Source organism: Porites lutea, chromosome 6 (assembly GCF_958299795.1).
Source record: "Porites lutea chromosome 6, jaPorLute2.1, whole genome shotgun sequence".
NCBI lineage: Eukaryota > Metazoa > Cnidaria > Anthozoa > Scleractinia > Poritidae > Porites > Porites lutea.
Genome location: NC_133206.1, coordinates 34049524 through 34069249, shown reverse-complemented (window position 1 = coordinate 34069249; position 19726 = coordinate 34049524). Strand labels below are relative to the sequence as shown.

Below are 19726 nucleotides of genomic sequence, written 5' to 3'. Positions count from 1 at the left end.
ATTTGTCCAAATGCCCCAAAACTAAGTCATATCCCCCCTCTCATTAAGCAAAAATTAATTTCAACCCCCCTCCTCACATAATGATAATATTAAGGCTAACCCCCCCCCCCCCTCCCCCCTTGAAAAAAGTCTCCTCCCATTGATTCCCTCATACCTAGTTTACTATTCAGGAATTCCTGTCTGATTGAGCTTTTTTCCTAAGCTTAATTTAATCATACTGTGTTTTATTTACCATACTTTAAATTTGTATTGCTATTAAAATCAGTAGACCTGCACCGTTCTAAACCTCTTATTTCCCTGGTCCCCTTTAATCTACACCTCCATTGTTTTCAGGGATAGGGGCATTGTTATGTGACAGTCCCTATTGTTTTCCCAGCTAATCAATAACAATCTTTCAAATAGGAGCGGGATCTCCCATCAAAATTTTAACAGTTGGGTTTTTCATTCTGCTAGATTATGATGCCATGTGTGCTAACATTGGCATCTTTCTTTTCCATTGAATAACATTATAGTGCTACTTTTGCAACTTTTAATTAAAGTTTCCTGTTTTATTAAATCCTAGTGCAAATAAAGCAGCACTGTTTTAACATATATAACAGAGGCATTCCTTTCCTACTGCATGACAGATAGCACAACAACAATTCATAGATGAGAACACCTTAGAGTTGATAAATTTTTCAGTTTTATTCCAGTGTTAGTATTTATATTTGAACTCTAATAACTCTTCCACTACTTTTCCAGTTTGCAAAAAGGAATGAAAAAGTAATGCCCCCCCTTGTATGTATTAAATTTTACATCCAGCCCCCCTCTCTCTTGTTGTCATTTTCTTCCATGCCCTCCCCTCTAATTTTCCAACCTCCCCCCCTCCAGGTAATTATTGCACAGTCCCTAAGTGACAATTGAGAGATACTTCTAAATTATAAATCAGAACGTAACGTAACAAAACATTGCCTAAATAGAGCGTTTTACTGTATTGAGAAGTAAAGCTGTTTCACGTTAGATTTGTGACAAACAACATCAGCCTCCACCAGTAAACTATATGTCTACAACACGTCAGTGGGAGACTCCAATGTTTTGGACGCCAATACATTGTTTTCCCCGACTTTTTAAGGGCTCAAAACATGGTTCGAGTTATCGAGGGTAAAATTATATAGAAATGATCAGAGGGGAAACCAAAAATACTTCGAGTTAGCGGGAGGTTCGAGTTATCGAGGGTTCCAGTTACAGAGGGCAAAATTAGTGTAAATGTATGATGGAAATCCAGGGGAAATCGCTTTTGGTTCGAGTTAGCGCGAGGTTAGAGTTAGCGAGGGTTCGAGTCATCGGGAGTCAATTGTATTTCCTTTAAAACTTAATAATGAGACTTACCTTTACATTTTCCGGTTAAAGTTTTGGTTTGTCGGAGGAAAATGTATTTTTTTTCTTACTGAGGATCTCAACTAAGCAACTGCATTTAAATGAACTATAGCGTATTTATTAGGTCATTCTCCGTTAGTATAACCATTTTTCACACATTTTCTCCCATTCACTCAAAATTCTGATTGAACCGTGAGACCTATAGCATTATAAGACCAAAAATGCGTTAAACTCAAGCAAAGTTTGTCTGAACAGGATGGAGGCAATAGCTTTCACACTGTTCTTTTAAGAATAAAATCGTTATTTTTGCTGACTGCATTAGTAACTGTTCATCTGAGGGGTCAGAAATGGCTGCCTCGAAATTCAAAATAGCCGATTTATGAAGTCATGTGACGCCACAATCATTGATTTGACTATTTTTTTCTCTCAGAGCTCCACTCTGAACGGTAGATTGCACTAGTTCCATGAAGAACAAAAATGTAAGTACCATTAAACCTTTTTGCAATTTTTCTTACTCCCCAAACCTTAAACAGGCCCCGGGTCCTGGACAGCCGATTATCGCTTATCCAGGATTAAATATCGCTAATCGCGGAATAAATTTTATCCCACGATTAGATTTTGTTCCCGAAAGCACGATTAAGACTAATCTAGGAACAAACTACGTGTTAAATTTAACCCACCTAGCGAGGACGATTAACTCACTAATCGGGGGGGAAAGTTTGTCAAAACAAACAAAATGACAGACCTACTGTTTCACAAATACGCGAAAGCTCCATCGGCGAGAAATGGACCTCGACAATTAACAGACGAAGAAAGTCGCAGCAGATATAGGTTTGACCGAGAGTCAATCAAATGTCTATGGCAGACGAGAAGAAACCATGCGCTGTCGCCAATTTTTCGCGTCATATTTTTTCAGAAGCAGACGGTCGAAAAACTCGTTAAACCGGTTTTTAGCACTAATCTGGGATTAGGTAATCGCGTGATAATTTCGCTTTCAGGAACAACTTTTTAACCCACGATTAGTTATCCGGGGAATAAGAAATTTAATCGTGGATTAACTGCTACTCGGAGGATAGATTAATCGGCTTTTCAGGAACCGAGGCCAGGTGAATAATGTTGTGGTTGATCATTTGATAGAGCTTATTCGCCACTTCAGAAACGAGAAGAAAACTAGGTCGAGTTTACTTTCCGGCGCAAAGACTTCTGGGATTGTCACTGGACAGGGAGAAAATGGTCAATAGCTGACCGGCGCGTTCCTAAGGTAACGACCCCAGAAAGAATTGCGGGGCACATTTCTGCTCCAGTTCCCTTTTCGTTTCTAAAGTGGCGAATGAGGATCAGCGGGGTAATAGCCAGGAATGCTTGATCATAGATGTCAAAGGCATCAATAAAAATAGACTGCTGAAGCCACAAAACATAATCCAAAAGTATAGTGAAAAGTGTCACTGATTTCTTCATTTATGTGCGCGTCATTTAAGTTGTAAGTGACGTCATCTCTACGTATCTGTTAGGATGTTGGCGTCTTAAAAACATGCCAAGATCCATCACAAAAGCTTTCAGTTCTATGAGGGGAGGGCGGGGCGAGGAAGAGAGGCGGGCAAAAAATATGCCCAGGAAAAATACCACACATATATTGTGACAATCAAAATATAAAGGTATCATAGTGCTGTTTATTTGAAATATAAATTTGCCAAATTTACACTTTCAACCGATATTGAGGTAACCATAAGTATATGTCAAAGGCTGCCATCTCAAAGTGGGCGTAAAAAACGTTAAACGTCGAAGTCTAAGGTAGGGTAGCAATGTCAACGCCTTTAATTTTGTGCACATACTTCTTCACAAGTCGGCCAACTCTGTCACGATCCACACTGCTATTGGATTCTTCAATCTGCCAATAAATACAAATAAAATTAAACATCCCACAGAATTCAGAAAAAGAAAATTTCTTCATTCTTCTTTACTTTATAATGGAAAACGCGATACGTGCCGGGCTGGAATCTAACAGTACTTTCAGTGTTTCTTTGAGTGCGTTCGGTTTTTTCGTTTAGTGAAACCCTTTTTTGCGACAGATTTTTTTTTTCGCTACTACAAATTTTCGCTGTCCTTGAAATAATCGTGAAACGCATGAACATACACACGTCTTATTTAGCTTAATATTTAGTCTCACAACGAATAATGAATGGCTGTAACCCTGACTGACTAAGCAATATGCACATACAATATGCGGTATCTCAGTGGCACGTGCAATTTTATTCTTACACTGATACAGGACAAATCGACCACATTCCAAATTTTCTACTTGTGTGCATCACATCTGGAACATACTGGAAATTTGCATAGTACATCAATTCTGTTTCAGTTTAAGCAAATGGTCTCCAAGAACAAACATCTCACAAACCTTTTCCACGCTCTTTTTCATTATTAGCTTGTAGTCATCTTTAGTGATCTTTCCTTGTCTATAAAATGGCTTCAGGGCTAACTTTACCTCGTCTACGATTTGTTGATGTCGCTGGAGACGTGCTATTCCCTGAACAAATTAAAAAAAGTATTTGAAAAGGTTGAATTTGTAGGTCCAATAGTAAGCGATCAGTTACTCATGACAAATGCACCAATAAGAAGCGCGGATTTGTCACAAACTGTACTTTGAAATCCTGTCAATTACCTTTGGATTTATTAGCTGTAAATGAAGAACTGTGACTAGCTCGCAGGAGAATTGCACGACTTTTTGGGCTTTTTATCCCCATAGTGCAAAGGAGCCAAGAACTGTAGTTCTAAAGTTTGAGTTGGACGACTGAAGTCCAGTGCTATAACTACTTAAAATTATTTACATATTTGCTGATCTTTCGTGTGGTATTATTTGCTTTCGGCATTTTACACATGACATGCATAGTACTCAAATTAAATGACTTTAGATTGGACTCCTTTAGGTTCCTAGTAAGCGAAGAAAAAGAACTAAAGAGAAAACAAAACAAATAACTTTAAAAAAATCCACTGCGTGTTTTTCCCATCCAATTCTACAAATTTTGACGAAACTGTCGAGAAAAGGTAGCTAGCCAAGCAAAGGAAGAAATAAAGGTCCCCCCTCCTCCCCAAATCAATGTTGGTCAGTGCACCTCTTTAAGGAGGTAACCCTGTGATGGCTCCTAGGTACGTTGCACTTACACAATTTGTGTGCCATCGATTATAAGTGTCAGTTTATCGCGTTCGTCAGAACGCGTCCTAATCTTGGTGTTCCTGGGGTACAAAGCCACAAATTTTCGAGGTGTCGCGGGTGACTGCCGATTGGCCACCCCTACTGATTTTATCAGGGGCATCTTGGCCGGGAAACTGGACTCCTTTCGACTAGACTTCGTTTCGTAAGAGACGAACGCGGATTTGTAATCATGTATTATTTCTAGTATACTACTAATCAACTATCTTTTTTATCCTCACCAATTTTCTCTGTTGATCTCGATCACCATTTGTACCAGGTACCTTTTCATCTTGACCTCGTTTTGACAGTTTATCTCCGGAGTGAGGGTGAATACCCGAATGCACTCTTTGAAAACTCCGAGAATAAGAGCTATGGGCGTCAATGATTCCACTTGCAATACTCTTAACGGGTGAACTGTCAGAAATGATTGATTGAAGTACGGCTGACGAAGCCTTTGTCGGACTCGAAACGTGAAGTGAAGGTTTCACGACAGCAACTGGCAAAGTAACCGCACGAGAGCAAACTACAAATTCATCTGAACTGTGCGGTCTTTCACTTGACCGCGACCTCGAATTTACTTCATCGCTACTGCGTCTTCGGAGAGAAAGAGGAGCTTTAGGATCGTCTAACATCTGCTCCCTCATATTCCGCTGCTTTTCTTGCAGCATTTTTAGAATTTCAATGTTACTACGTCGTTGCTCTTTGCCCCGCACGGGTTTGGAATTATCATTAAACGTCGCTTCTTCAGTTAGAGGGGGAAAAAAATTGGAGGCAGGATCATCACCAAAGTTCTTTGCGTGACAAGTTGTCACGTTGTTCGACTTTGTTTCTCTCCCCGCGCTGGAAGACGTCGAATTGCAATCAACAGCGTTCACTGGGTGACGCGAGGACATGCCTTTCCGTATTTGAAAACGGTTCACATTAACAGATCCTGAATTAATGGAAGTACTTCCAGTTGGAGCTGAATTATAACTGTGAGGGATGCTTATTTTACTTGCGTGACATCTACTCAAGCTAATTGAATAACTTGTGCTTGACTTTCTGTCAGTTGATAAGTTAGGAGCATTTTTTCGCTCCAAATTCTTGTGCAAAACATGCCTGACTCTATCAAAACCCGAAGAACTTTGTGTAGTCGTTATACCACAAGTTGAAGAAGGCAATCCCTTGTTTGGAGAAGTGACATTTGAAAGCAGCACTCTTTGTTCCTTACAAGACGTTCCTAGCTTCTGTCCAACGCACGCAGTGTCTGATTTTGTCACCATTGCATTGGCAAAATTATTCATTGAGATGTCGTCACCGCAACTATTTGTCCGTTTGGGTATTTTGAACTTGGAAATGGAGCACACGGAAACTTGATCATGTTTATCACTCGTAGAGCCAACGCCCACACCCGAGAACACTTGCTTTGATTCATTTTGAGAGTTAAGAGATGAACGTCGTTTAGGAATTCTGAAAGCATACAATGTGGGTTTAGGAGACACAGGTTTTAACGGTGTCGAAGAAGACGTTGAAGATGTTTTTGGAGGATGTATTGTTTCCTTTGGCTTGCCACAAGACGCAGAATCCGCCGTCTTTAAACGATTTTCAACAGATTTTTCAAGCGAACAGTCTTTATTTCCTCCTGGATTGTCAACTGATGAGACGGTCGCATTGTTAGTTCCTTTGCAAATGATGATTCCTTCTTCCTTTGGCTCTTTCTTTTCTACTAGGGGTGTTTCCTTTTCCTTTTCACTCTGGTTTTTGTCCCTTAAATTGTTTGCACTATCTCCCCTATTCTCGGTATTTCTGGCTGGAGATCTTTCGACACGTGAGGGGTCATCGCGCGCAACCAGTTTACCGTCACGTGAAAGCTGACTGCTGGGACTATGCAACGTGTGCAAACCTTGAAATATAGATCCAAGGACATCTGGATTGTCTGATTCCGAACTGAAAACAAACAAGGTAAAGATGAGAATATTACTAAAATCCTTGCTTTATAGAGTTTGTTTATTTTAGGTTTTTCATAGTTCCTCCAGAATTTAGCATACACCTCTCGGTACAAGGGTACAAGGGTACAAGAGTTGTGTCTAGTATAAAGTTGACGCTTCTTTGCAAAACAGCTTTGTCAAGCTCATTAGTTATGTCTCCTTCAAACTTGACAGCAAGAGATCATTATCCTTTCCTGGCGACTAGCATTATGCATAGGTGCTGTGGTATTAACTCAAGACACTTTTACACTAATACTGTGACTCTATTACTGACATAAACAGGTATAGAGAAAACACCCTGCGTGCCTTTTGGACCAACTTGATCTAGCTGTAATGATAAAGAAAAAACTAATTAGCTAAAGTAAATGTTAACGCAGTTTCACCCAAAACGTTACCTCCACGCTGTTGCTTGTTCTACCCTCGGAGTTTCTTCTTGGACATCATTTTTCTGCTCATCGAAATCATGCAAAGCAAAGGCGTTGCCAAACAACGAAAAGCTGGAACTCGGTTCAAGTCTGCTCGGAAATGGTACCCTTCCACTTGAAGTGGAACGTGACGGTTCAGTTGAAGGACCTGGAGCACTCAAACTCTCCAACAAGCGTGCGTGAACAGTTTTGCCGCGCCTTTTTGGTTCGTAAATAAACGGCGATACTTCCTCTTCTTTTGCTAATCGTCGTTTCTTAGTCGATTTCTTTGTTTTTCTTTTTGACGTCTTTTTTGACCGCTTTCTACTCGATGACCCTGTTTCTTTGCTGCTTCCATATCGACGTTTCTTTCGTCGTCTTGTTTTCTTTTTTGAACTTGATCGCCGTCCTCTAGTACTCGAACTTCGTCCTCCTCGACCGCGGCCTCGACTGCCACTCCTTCCCCGCCCTCTGCCTTGTCCTCGCATAGTTCTGCCTCGTTCTCGGGTTGAGGCAACCGTTCGGGCTGTCCGTGTTGTCCCTAACAGGAAGATATTATACCGTTAGATCTGTTACTTGAGCTGTGGGCGTTACTGTTGAAGGCTTTTACTGGAAATACCCTGATCAAGAACCTGGTGGGCCAATTCAAGACATCTCTTTTGCTCCAATGTCCTCCAATGGAAAATTATTTTTGGATTACATTCGTTTTATGGCTATTCCCATTGATGCTTACCATTCGCAATATATATGTAAGCTCTTTGGGAAGCCACTAATTTACAAGACGAATGACAGCCTGTCGTCCTTATTGTAAATCTGTTCTTGTTCCTGTTTGTAACTTGTACATAGCAAGCCTTGGAAGCCTGCTATTTTAAGCCAAAACCTGTTTTAACCCCGAGCAGCCATAACGACGTATAGGATGGAATCTTTGCAGCGGACGAGAGTCCCTTAGGGGAAGGGCAGGGGAAAAAATACCCGCTGAGGACCATCAAGTGGTCTTTGCAGTTCACTGATGAAAAAAAGAAAATATACTAAAAATCCACATCGACTGTACCTGTTCTGTCTGAAATAGAGACGCCTCTTGCAGTACTTCCTCGTGGTCTACCGCGCGTGGTACGCGTGCGTGTTAATTCCGTAGGGCGGTCATCCTCTTGTTCTTCCGGTTCCTGGTATGATGAGCATGATGGACAGAACCACTCATCCAGCGGTACAAACTCGGCAGGGGGAGTTAAGCAATCCATATGGTAACTAAAAACAAACACAAATGCGCAGTCGGCCCTCGATAAAATTGAACTCCTATGATACAAAAATAACGGACACCCCTTGTATTTCAAAAGAAAATTCTACGCTACAGTTACAATGAAATGTAAGGACTAGGACTGAATGACTCACTAAGACTGTGATATATCACACCCCCGTTAAAATGAGGGATTATTCCACTCCCTTTATCCTTCTTTGTATCAGGGTCCCTCTCAGATTTTAGTTGCAGCATACGGCATAAGGCACCATACATTAGGGCGTAGTTTAGTGACTTTGTATTACCCCAGGTCAAGTTACTCTTTAACCTGCCTGACTTGCATGACGTCTGCACATACAGTGTAAGTTAACTACATTCTACAAACTGACACAATCATATTCTTTGTCACCGACAATCTCTCTAAAAAACTGCAGGAGTACTTTGAGGCTCAAACCAACATAGGAACAAGTTACTGCCTATTGTTCTTTGTAAGCTGAAATGTGAACTAAATTTTGAGGCACTACACCAGACTGCATCAAACAATATTATAAGCTGTTTTAATCTCACCCATTGTCACATCCATCGCATAACAGCATTCGGTCTTCTCTGTCACATTCACCACAAACCTGGTGAATTAAAAAAGAGCACTGGAAGTTGAAAATGAAAATTGTAATATACATACACCCATGGCTGGAAATGACTGTAAACTCTATATAACAATTGTTCGCGCTGCATTTTGATTTCTCTACAGCCTGTGTGATCTGCATGTATAACTGAACAGACAAATACATGTAGCAAAATTGAATTTCAAATTTGCTATAGCTACAAAATACCTCACAGTAGGTAGGATCATCTTCCTCTTCATCATGTTCTGCTTGTCGCTCCTCAACTGGAATCTACAAATGATAAAATTAATTTCAAGCATGTTTTATTACTCTTCATGTTCCACTAATGTCTGACAAAAAATAATACAGGAAATTCCAGGACTAGGATTTGAGTACAGGTTGCAGTCCTGGGTAAACACCAGATGTAAGTTGATGAAAAGGTGGATACCACTATCAACTGGATAAGTACCTACCCAGTGGATAATACAATCGGTTTCCCTAACTTTACTTATCCAATGGATAGTGACTTATCCAGAGGAAGGGGCTGTCAATGTTTGAACTATTGAGACCAAGCCCCAGTAATTCATTCAAAATATTCTGCCATTTCTGATTGGCTCCAATCCCCCAGCTAATTCTGAGGCTGAAGGCCTCAGTGGATACATCCTCCTAAAATACAAAAGAATGGAAAGACACACCAGAAAATAACCACACCAAAACAAAATAATAATCTTACGAAAAGTAATTTCTGCAACACCAAGAATTGAATATTGTTTGATGAATGATAAAAGAAATTCTGAATTATACCAGTAGGAACATTTACTTACTCTTTGCAGGACTAGTCCTTTCTTTGAAGCATGAACCAATATTTCACTGAATGGTTTCCTTCCCACTGGACAGGTAGTAGCATTCTATGAATATGTAGTTTTAATCAAGCGTAAGTCTGACTTTCAGCCACATAAATTTAAGAAACTACCTTTATGCCAAACTGTTAGTACAAAACAATGCATTGATGTACATCTTGTGTACTACATCTGTATGAATAGTCATGTTGGGAAAAACTTAAGGGTATATCTGCTGGGATTAAAAAAGGTGGGTGGGCAAAAAAGTTGCTGATCTATTAAGGTGAAGGGGCAGATGAACTCAGAATTTCATGTACAAGGAAACAAATCCAGGAACTGGTCACAGCAGAACCAATCCCAAGACCTGATTTTAAGGTGGGTGCCCAAATGTAAATCACACAGCCATGCTGTTAACTGATGCCAAGCCCAACATCTACAGCTGCAGCTATGCTTGGGTTTCAGTCGCATGTGATTGCAAATGATTTTTAAATCTGATTATTCTCACCTTTGCCCATTCCTGGATACAGTCAAAACAAAACACATGGGTGCAGTTGTTGGGTGTCCCAAGAAGCTGTTCCTTGAGGGACATAAGACACACTGGACACTGATCAGTGTTGCCAGAGGACATCTCATCACCTGACTCTTCAATAATTACTTCATCCACTGGATTATCAAGTCCGTCATTTTCTTCATCTGCAGGCCAAGGAGAATCAGGAAATCTTTAGTAGACAAAAACCTTGTACCAGAATATTTTAAGCCATATCGCACTCTTTTTTACACTCTTCAAGTGCTATAGATGTTATTAGTTACCTGTCATGACACCAAAGACAATTTCTTTATGAGAGCCCCAAAAAATAAATTTCAATTTCACAGGAATTTAGAAAGCATAGGTAAAATCATCATGCACAAAATTTCACTCCATAAGAACCTTATCTTTGAAGTTATTTCATATAACTTATTACATTTAATTAGCCCTTATGAAGTGTAAGAAAAAAAAATGCCATATATGGCTTAAAATGTTGTTTTTACTGAAAATAAAATTATGTAATTTCCTGATGGATTCCTTCTTAATATATCATGGGATTTTGTATCATGGAAAATGAGTGATTTAGAAATGGAAAAAAAAACTGTAACATCAATATACCTTGGTCATCATCATCATCATCATCATCATCATCATCATCATCATCATCGTCATCATCATTTTCTTGTTGGTTGTCCTCCTCGTCATCATCATCACCTTCATTGTCGTCATCTTCACTTAGCTGATCATCACTACTATCGTTAAAGGCCTCTGAAGCTCTTCTCTTCCTTGTCCATGCTTTATAACTTAACTTTTCTTCTGGAGTAACAACAAAACCTTCAAAGTCTTCCTCTTCACTGCTGCTGCTGTCCATCAGCTTACTGGTAATTTAACATATCATATTGGTTTTTCAATCCATGAATAGACAGGGCTAGAATACGCAGATGAAAAAGATGATACAAAGGACTTTTTATTAATGAGTCATTAAATACAAGATGACAAGAATTTCTATATCCCACTATTGACCCTCACAGCAGAGAGACATCAAGACAATAGTTAAATCGGCAGATTATCATAGTTTACCGCAAAAAATAAGTCATATTTGATCGAAACATGGTACAGCAAAAATCAGAGTAAGAACCTGGTATTTAGAACCTGTTACATGTAGGCTAAAATTGCCAGTTACATCCCTCTATACAAGACTGTTTAGCCTAAAATTGAAACGGGTAATTTTCTAAAACCTATAAAAAAAAAATTCTGTACACTTGGGCAGATAAGATAAGTCAACATTCAAGATTCTCCTCAATAGGTGCCTTATCACTCTAACTGCAAGGTAAAAGTATGTAGATTTTATAATTACTCTTAGCTGCAATGTATTTTTTTCTTCAAAAAATAAGAACCTAAATAGCCTAAATTTGTACTGATAACCACTTATTTAAGGACCTGTTTAGGCTAACCGGGGAAAATACAGGTTCTTTCTCGCGAGTTTTCAATCAATCAATCAATCAATAAACTTTATTTACCCTCGAATTTACAGTGTAGCACTCAAGTGCTAATATCTTCGAGCCAACTACATTAATAAATAATTATAATAAAAAGTTAATTCTATATAGCAAAAAAGATAACTAACTACCTAGACAACTAACTTGCAAATTATCATGATGTAGAAAGGTTTGCAGTTCCTGCCCTTTTAAGTAAATTATTGTTCCCAGTAGATATCAGTCGTCGAAAAGAAGTAAAATCAGAAATAGTGCGGTAATGGTCAGGGAGAGAATTCCAAGATGTTGCTGCCAAGTAACTAAAGGAATTGATAACTGTATTTTAACTGTATTATAATATTAAAGCTGACAACAGCGCGTCAGCTGGTTTCGATTTCTTGCCATTGTCTAAACATACCAGTGTTCAGCTGTCTAGCTAGTATAATTATTATTCTCCACACTCCAACAGTCTTTGGCTCAAGCAAAAGATATCGAACTGTATGAGAAAACAAGACAAAGCTTGCTTTTCTAAAATTCTAAGTTATTGTCAAATCATGCAATCGATAGCCTTAAAATCGTAATAAAATGACAGAACACGTCCGGCGAGCGCCGGAAACAGACAGTTCAACAGTGATGTTTCTGAAACTTCACGCACCTCAAGGTCGCACTATACCTAACTGCGGAAACAAAGAATATATTCTGCAGTTACCTGAACGAGCAGTTTTGAAAAATTCTGGCTGTGCGATCGTGAAAAAGAAAACATATTTTGTCACATGTTGCTTGTGGCCTGCGCCATTTTTCGTTCCACGTCTCAAGGGCGATACCGCTGGGCACATAAACAGTAGCCATCGAGGTGAGACGTTGCGTGACGAACGTCCCTTTCTATATCTTTCATCGGGAACTCATAAGGGGTTGAGTTTCTGCTTTCATAGAATGAAAAACTCTGCAAGACCGCCAAACGTTCCACCGTCAGTGAACAGAATTTTGGTGAATCTTTACCTCTAGCCCTGGCTTATTTTAAGGCTAAACTGAGGCCCACCATTGCCAAGGAAAAATTCATTGAGGCAGTCCCCGCCCCCTCTCCTTAGTGACTGGATACCTTCATCTCTCCCTTAAAACCTGGGTGATATGATACTGGTTGCTTTTGTACACTGTTTTGAACTAAAAATCGCAACAACTCAGATGAGGGTAGAGAGTAATAAGTTATTTCCCTAACACTTGATCGATAAAAAATGACAGTCTGGACAGTTCCAAAATTTAGAAGTGAACACTGGCACATAACATACATCGGTCACAGTTAAGCTGGCCGATCTGTTCTATTAAAAGAAATATTCCTTACTTTTATTTAACATTCAACAGAATACTACAATTTAAATAGTAAAATAACTGTGTTTTCAGAAGCTAATAATGCCGGGCGTCAGTCATTTGATGTGCTTTGTAAACACTGAAGTACAAATTCATACGCAGGCAATTAACGTCATATCAACACTCGTTTGTCGGTATCGGCCCTTTTTTCCAGCAGCTGATAAATGTACAAATTCAAAGGGCTTTGTTCAGTGAAATTATGTTTACTCACAATTTGCCTTAAACCTGTGAAAAAAAACAATAACAAATTGTTCGTTATTCAATTTGTTTGTGTACAGGTTGTAAGTAAGCTCCATTGTGCTCGTACGTTTCATTATTCAGTACTATGTATTATTTCAACCGCTAATTGCACAGATGCAGAGGTACCCTGCACAAATAGCCCATCAATGGAAAAAGCCCTGTAATTGCTTGTTTTTATGAAAACCGGCTACCAAGCTCAACAAATGCGTAAAGAAATTTAAGGCTGTTTAAATTATTTCACTGATTGCTTTCTATTATTGGTTCGGCAGAGCTTGTTGGGATCAAACCGACTGAAGCAAGCAGATTATATCACTAAGATACTACTCAGGGTGGCTGTGTCAGGACAATCATCTTCACAAATTTTGAAAAATGAAATCTATCATAACCATCCTCATTTTGGTCACATATACCAGTGCATGGAGATGGCCATGGCAGAAGCCAGATTGTAAGTGTATTGATTTTTTACTATTCTTATTAATTATACCTGCGATTTGCATTTCCATGATGCTAAAATTAATCTTAATGTATCAATTGCTTGATCACTTGTTACCTTAGCCTGCGAAGCGCAGACGCATTTCCGGTCGTCGCTTCTCTCCCTCCGAAAAGGGAAAAGCCCTGGGGACGAGGTTGAGGAGCGCCTGCTCTGAGAAGCCTGTGTTTTTGCATAACGCTCACCAATTTTCTAGTGGTCCGATTACGTTTACTGTCAATCAAGTTTCGCTACACTCGCCAATCAGAACGCAAGGCTGAACCCTGTGGCTACGGGGGAATTAATTTGATTTGTCGGGAACTCACCAGTCCCCTTCCTTTTTCCCCTCCTTTCCCTTCCTCCCTATCCCCTGCCTTTTTCGACGCCTGCTACGCAGGCTAGACTAAGCACTACGCACGCAATAGGTTCTATGTACTGACAGTGGGCCATTCAAGTGAAGTGAAGTGAAGTGCCTACGCCTTTATTTATAGGAAGGTCTCAATGTCTCAATGAAGTTAACCGTCAGTGTCGTCAGTCGTCAAACGGCCTAAAATTTTACCGTCAGCCGTCAAAAAGGTTATTTTTTACCGTTAACCGTCAAAATGCAGGTCGAGATTAACCATAAAAGAGTTTGAAGTCAACTGATCCCCCAGGGATTCTGGCTCCTGAAGAATCTCCAAACTGGAAAAACCAGTTCCCATGTCCTCCAAAACACTCTTTCCTAGTAATTACAATACCTTTCAACCACAGTTATATCTGAAAATATTTCGAAATTTCATAATTGAAAGGCCAAGACAAGCTCCATACAGAAGTTGATATTTACTTTAACTTTTGGACTAAATTTCCACTTAATAACCGTCAACCGTCAAAAGCTCTAAAATCTAACCGTCAAAATTGGAAAAAATTAACCGTCAAAGCTACCACTCCATCGAGACCCTCTAGGGTAATACTTGGCAGTTATGATCTAAACTGATAAACTTGTGGCCCTCTGTTAACATAAATCAATAAAACATTGAAAAAAAAATTACAATGTCCATTTAAAAAGACAAAAATTTACATATATGAAAGTTGTCGTAGACACAAGTGTAGTTGACGTCGATTTTTACAGCTGTTTTCATAGATCATATCCCCTTTTCTTTCATAAAGAGTCAGAACTAGTGTCAGAATCGTGTCTCTCTTCTTCGTAAACACTCTAGGATGTTGATAAAACCAGAGGCTTGGGAGTGGGGGGCACTTCCGTATTTGGCCTATACGGGTATGTGCCGCTGAACAGGGTATGGTTTTCAAGGTCTTAAACAGGGTATACAATTTCACTATTAAAGGGTTTCGTTTTTTGACTGTGAAGACTTGCGATGAGCGGTCTATATTTGCAATACCAATATTTTATTTCCACGATTTTAGGGTGAAAAATTACTTAATTCTGTATGCAAAACAAGGCAAATCAGGGGCAAATAGTGGTGTCTCCTGTCTTAAACAGGGTAGCGAAATGAACAATTTTTGTCTTAATAAACAGGGTCGGGGTTTAATAGCCTGTGAACAGGCTCTTTGTTTGGGGAAAAAAATAGCAAGGAAAGGTTCCCTGCTCGACCAAAGGCCTGTTCACAGGCTAGGGTTTAAAGGCCTCGGCGGCTCAGCTCTACCCAGACTTCCCTTGAGTGCCCCCGGGACCAGAGGACCGTACACTTGATTTACAAGCAAGCAAACGCTTTTTACAGGGGGGTTTCCCTAAAGAAAATTTGGTCACTGATTTATATCGAACCGGAAACGGTAATTGACGTCACACAATATACTTGACATTGAGCCAGTTTGAGCACTTTAGCCCTGGCCCTAGAACGGTTCATCAGCAAATCCTCTTTTTCTGAGGTAGCTTCGGTCTGTACCAAGACACTATTCGTCTCAAACAGCTAACAGATGCTGAATATTCCTATTCTTTTGGTCCTTGCTCTGTTTGGAACATTGGCCGAAGCGTGGCGCTGGCCTTGGCAGAAGCCGGACAGTAAGTCATTTCTTTTTCAACGCGCAATTTAAAACGTTCATTTCTCTAGTGTGCTAGTTCATATCGAGCAAACGTTTTAGCATCGTCATAACGATATTGTCCTGGCTTACACTGCTGCAGGCCAGATAAATAACAATATGATCCAGTCATAGTTTAATTTATAGCCTGCTTCTTCACGTGCGAGGAGGCTGATAATCTAAGGTTTCATTTGAAGGGTATATATCAGAGAATGGTAATTTTTGACAACTCTCAGTGTGTTTCGAAAACTAACTTGTACAGGCGTGAGACGTTTGTGCGTTTACGGAGTTGGAGTCTAGGAATTTGGCCTGGACTTTGGACCGTCTTGAAAATTCGAAGCCGCAAAAATAGGTCAAGCAACCTAAAAACTGTACATTGTGGGAAGTCTTGGAAATCTACCTGCAACGACCTCTAGTACAGTCCAATGGTAAAAGTCAAAGTAAATTTATTAGAGAGTAATGGGCTAGGGTATTAAATCCTATCCATGATCCGATACAATCCAAACTTTTACGCTGCACCTCGCTGCTCAAACGTAGGTAGTTTCAAAACGCGTTTCACTAAAAATTGATATTTCTTTAACCTAAAAGTCCGCTTTTTAAAAGAGCCATTGAGGAAAACTTTACGCATTTTTAATCATAATTGTCGTACTAGACTAATCCAACTTTAGGATGTCAAAATTCCCCGACGGGGGGTGACAGCTCTAACGAGGGCTGTTTCGGGAGAAAAACACATTTATTCCGGGAATCTGGAGATTTTGCCGGGAATCAGGAAACCTGGGAAATTTTTCGGGAAATATGAGATATTTCCGGGACATTGAGCAAAGATTTGATATCACATATTATCAAACAGTATATATACAGTGATATGCACCCAGTGTATGCGCTGTATTCTATGTATTTTGACACTTGAAAACGGCTGAACTCCCCATGATATGAAAAGACCAATCAGCAACGTTTCCATCTAAAATAGCATGAAGTTCGAGTGCGATTGACCGCGTGCAATCCCCAGCGGATTGACACAAGAACCGTACCGGTCCAAGGCACACACTATCAGTTAGCACCAGATCCCATAATTCATTAGTTTAGGAGTATTTTTACGCTGCGCGTTAATGAGTTTTAAGAGCACATTCCACTGATTGCATACTGGAAAACTTGAAAGAAGTACGTAAGAATTATGTAAGAAAAAAACGAGACTCATTTAACCTTGTTAAACACAAATGAGGCCATAAAAAGTAGTTGATTAAAATCATCCTGATCTCGTCGGGGTCCTTCCGATTTTGCTCAAAAATCCCGAATCCCGATCAATATGCGTTCGGGATAGGAAAATTTCCGATTTCGACAGTTCTGAAATTTTCAACTGAATTCTTTTGATACTCATACAATGACACCACACAGAGTATACTTAGATGAAAGTGATACCCAGAGCAATTTCAAAAACCGCACAACTTGTATAAAATAAAATTGACTACTTCTACGCGAAGTCACGCCAATAAAAATAAGCATAAAAAGGACAATTGATTTAGAGAACATTTTGGACAGAATTTTTCCTCTCAGAACACTAGAAATGGCGTTTCAGAGCACCAAGATTTCAAAATTTTCTGGGGGAGCATGCCCCCAGACCCCCCTACTGGTTGGCCCCTTCACTGCTCGCCTGATTCATCGGTGATTAAAAAACAAAAAAACACGATTTCATATACTTAAAAAGTTTGACAGTCTTTCTGTGTTAACATGATACCCTCTAAACGAAAAATAACTAAGGTTAGATAATTAACAAGTTACATAATTAGCAAGAAGCTGCAAAAACTCTCTTATCAAAATTTTAATTTTAATTGTTAAAACAATTTTGGGAAGTTAAACATTTATGGGGAATGCCACCGAAAAATTCGGGAGGGTCGACGAAATTTCCGGGAGGACATAAAGTTATTCATAGGACTGCCCAAACAGCCTTTGTTAGAGTTCTCACCCCCCGTTCCCCGGGTGTCACCTCGGTGCATGACTAAGCTTTTTTAACCGGACACGTCCGTTCGAAACCCAAAACCAAATTCAAACTTGATAGTGCTGAACTATTTCTAGCCTTCCGATCCCAGGCATGACGTTTTAGGGGAGCTGGGATTTTGTTCTCTGGGGAGGGTAGCCTGTTCCAGGCTCCGAGATAGTAAGTCTCCCTCGCAGCCGTTTTTTGGATGTCACGCAACGCTAAAAAACGGCTGCAACGGAGACTACGAGATAGTCGGCTCCGCTAAATTGAGAAAGCGTCAACATGAACACGAAAATAAAAGGACGAAATACGAGCTCCCTTGTAAACGCCTGCGTGGGAGGTAGCCTGCGCAGCTGGCGGTATTGTGTGATTAAAGTTTCGGCGGCGGAGCCCAACTCTCACTCGACTGGTACAGCGGCTCCGCCGCCAAATCTCCCTCGCCTAGTACACAATACCGCCAGCTATGCAGGCTAGCGTGGGAGGCTAAACTATTTCTCGCTTCAAATAAAAAGACTGCAAACGCTCGGAAGAATACTAAAGCTAGGGACTCTTTAAATTTTGCAGTTTCTTCCCTGCTAACATACGGTCACAAGCTGACAATGTCTTGAACAAACAAAACAAACTACTGCTGCTTCATTTGTTTTCCTAAAAAACAATCCCAAAGCAAAAGGCCTCTCAGAGAACGGCATTCCAGAATATCCAGCTACGTAATACTTTACAGACTTTACTACGATTGGCTCGAGTCCAGTAAGATTAACGGAAATTATCTTTGTGGGAAATTTTGCAGCGACTTGGTGAGAAAAAAAAACAGTTTGTCTGAAATATTTTTAGAAAGTGGCGTATTGCGCACCATGAACTGTAGCACGATGAAACTTGACATCAGCCACGTCCCCAATAAACTAATAAGCGAAAGAAACATGATCGCTTCTTTTTAATCTAAGTGGGTAGAAGTTGGCGGGTGACAATTTCTGATAGAAGAGGACAAAAGATTACCAAGAGGGACGTGCTGTTGGAAATGTACTTATAGTCGCCTTTTCTTTTCAACGAGTATTATTAGAAGCTTGCCTACTTAGAACAGTTTCATTATGATTGGTCAACTCCGCTTTGGAAATATTAGGGCTACAAGGGTGGTGTGGTAGCCACCACTATGGTTCCTCGTATTTTCGCGGGCTTTCTTTTGCCTCTCCCCGCTCTTCACGCGGTTTTCATTTTTCTGTGTCCCAGTCTCCAGAACCTCCCAGTAACAGGGACGATACTTCTTTCTCCTTTTTGACTGAGAAAACTGTAGGCCTAGGAAACCAAAGAGGGTAACCTTCCTGGATGTGAACAAATATTTCAGCTTTGGCTCTGAGTTTACAAACGTCATCCTGCAGCTAAAATAAATGTATTTACGTTCGGCGGAGCTAAACGTAGTGGCAGTGACAGAGAATGTAAATACTTTCCTATTGGTGTGAACGCACGTGAGCCGCTATGGCGTTAATTGACTCTATTGTTATTAGGTATATAAGGTTTTGACAGTTGTAATGTATTCATCTCAGCTCTCGAAATATCAGCTTTTATCTTTATGTCTTACTTTATTCATCTATCGATTCAATTTTTACCTTTAACCCCCAGAGGTTATGCGACCGCATCGGTTGGGGAATACGTCCTCAATTTTTTCCCATTGGGTTTTTGGGTTTTCGTATCGGGCGGCGCACGTGAATAGTTTAGCCTGAGTGACTTTATTTAGCAATATTTGTATACCATTCTTTAGTTATGATGTTGAACTTTGTATGTTACTTGGACGGCATTAAACACTCAGGCTCCACAGTTCGAGCTGCATACCCATTCCCGTCTCTTAGTCGTGAATATAGATAGGAATTGTCAAACTTTGCCCATTTTAGTCTATGTGGTGAGTGTACTGCAAAGAATGCGTTATCGACGTTTATGATTTGAACATTTTGTTTTTTTATTTGCAGCTCCGGAATGGTCAAAGCTGTCAGGTACATTTATTGAAAAGTTAAACTGCTATAACTCTTTTGCTTAGCGGTTTCGCGGTATGCCCCTACATTACGCATGCGCA

The 19726-nt window shown here is 40.0% G+C and overlaps 2 protein-coding genes across 2 annotated transcripts in view; one reads left to right on the top strand and one right to left on the bottom strand.

Moving 5' to 3' along the window:
- Positions 1-3026: 3026 nt before the first annotated feature.
- On the bottom strand, positions 3027-11048 carry LOC140940154 (uncharacterized). Its single transcript, XM_073389054.1, has 10 exons — positions 10743-11048; positions 10104-10291; positions 9584-9667; positions 8988-9050; positions 8722-8780; positions 7972-8165; positions 6912-7461; positions 4789-6475; positions 3755-3883; positions 3027-3244 (listed from the first exon to the last, which is right to left on the bottom strand). The coding sequence occupies exons 1-10, from the start codon at positions 10993-10995 to the stop codon at positions 3143-3145; spliced, it is 3309 nt and encodes a 1102-aa protein (XP_073245155.1). The 5' UTR covers positions 10996-11048; the 3' UTR covers positions 3027-3142.
- A 4429-nt stretch (positions 11049-15477) lies between these two features.
- LOC140940544 (uncharacterized) overlaps positions 15478-19726 on the top strand; it is a 9150-nt gene continuing 4901 nt past the window's right edge. The window contains exons 1-2 of the mRNA XM_073389532.1: positions 15478-15669; positions 19623-19646. Of these exons, the coding sequence (XP_073245633.1) occupies positions 15585-15669; positions 19623-19646 (109 nt within the window). The 5' untranslated portion in view covers positions 15478-15584. The remainder of the gene's footprint in view (positions 15670-19622; positions 19647-19726) is intronic.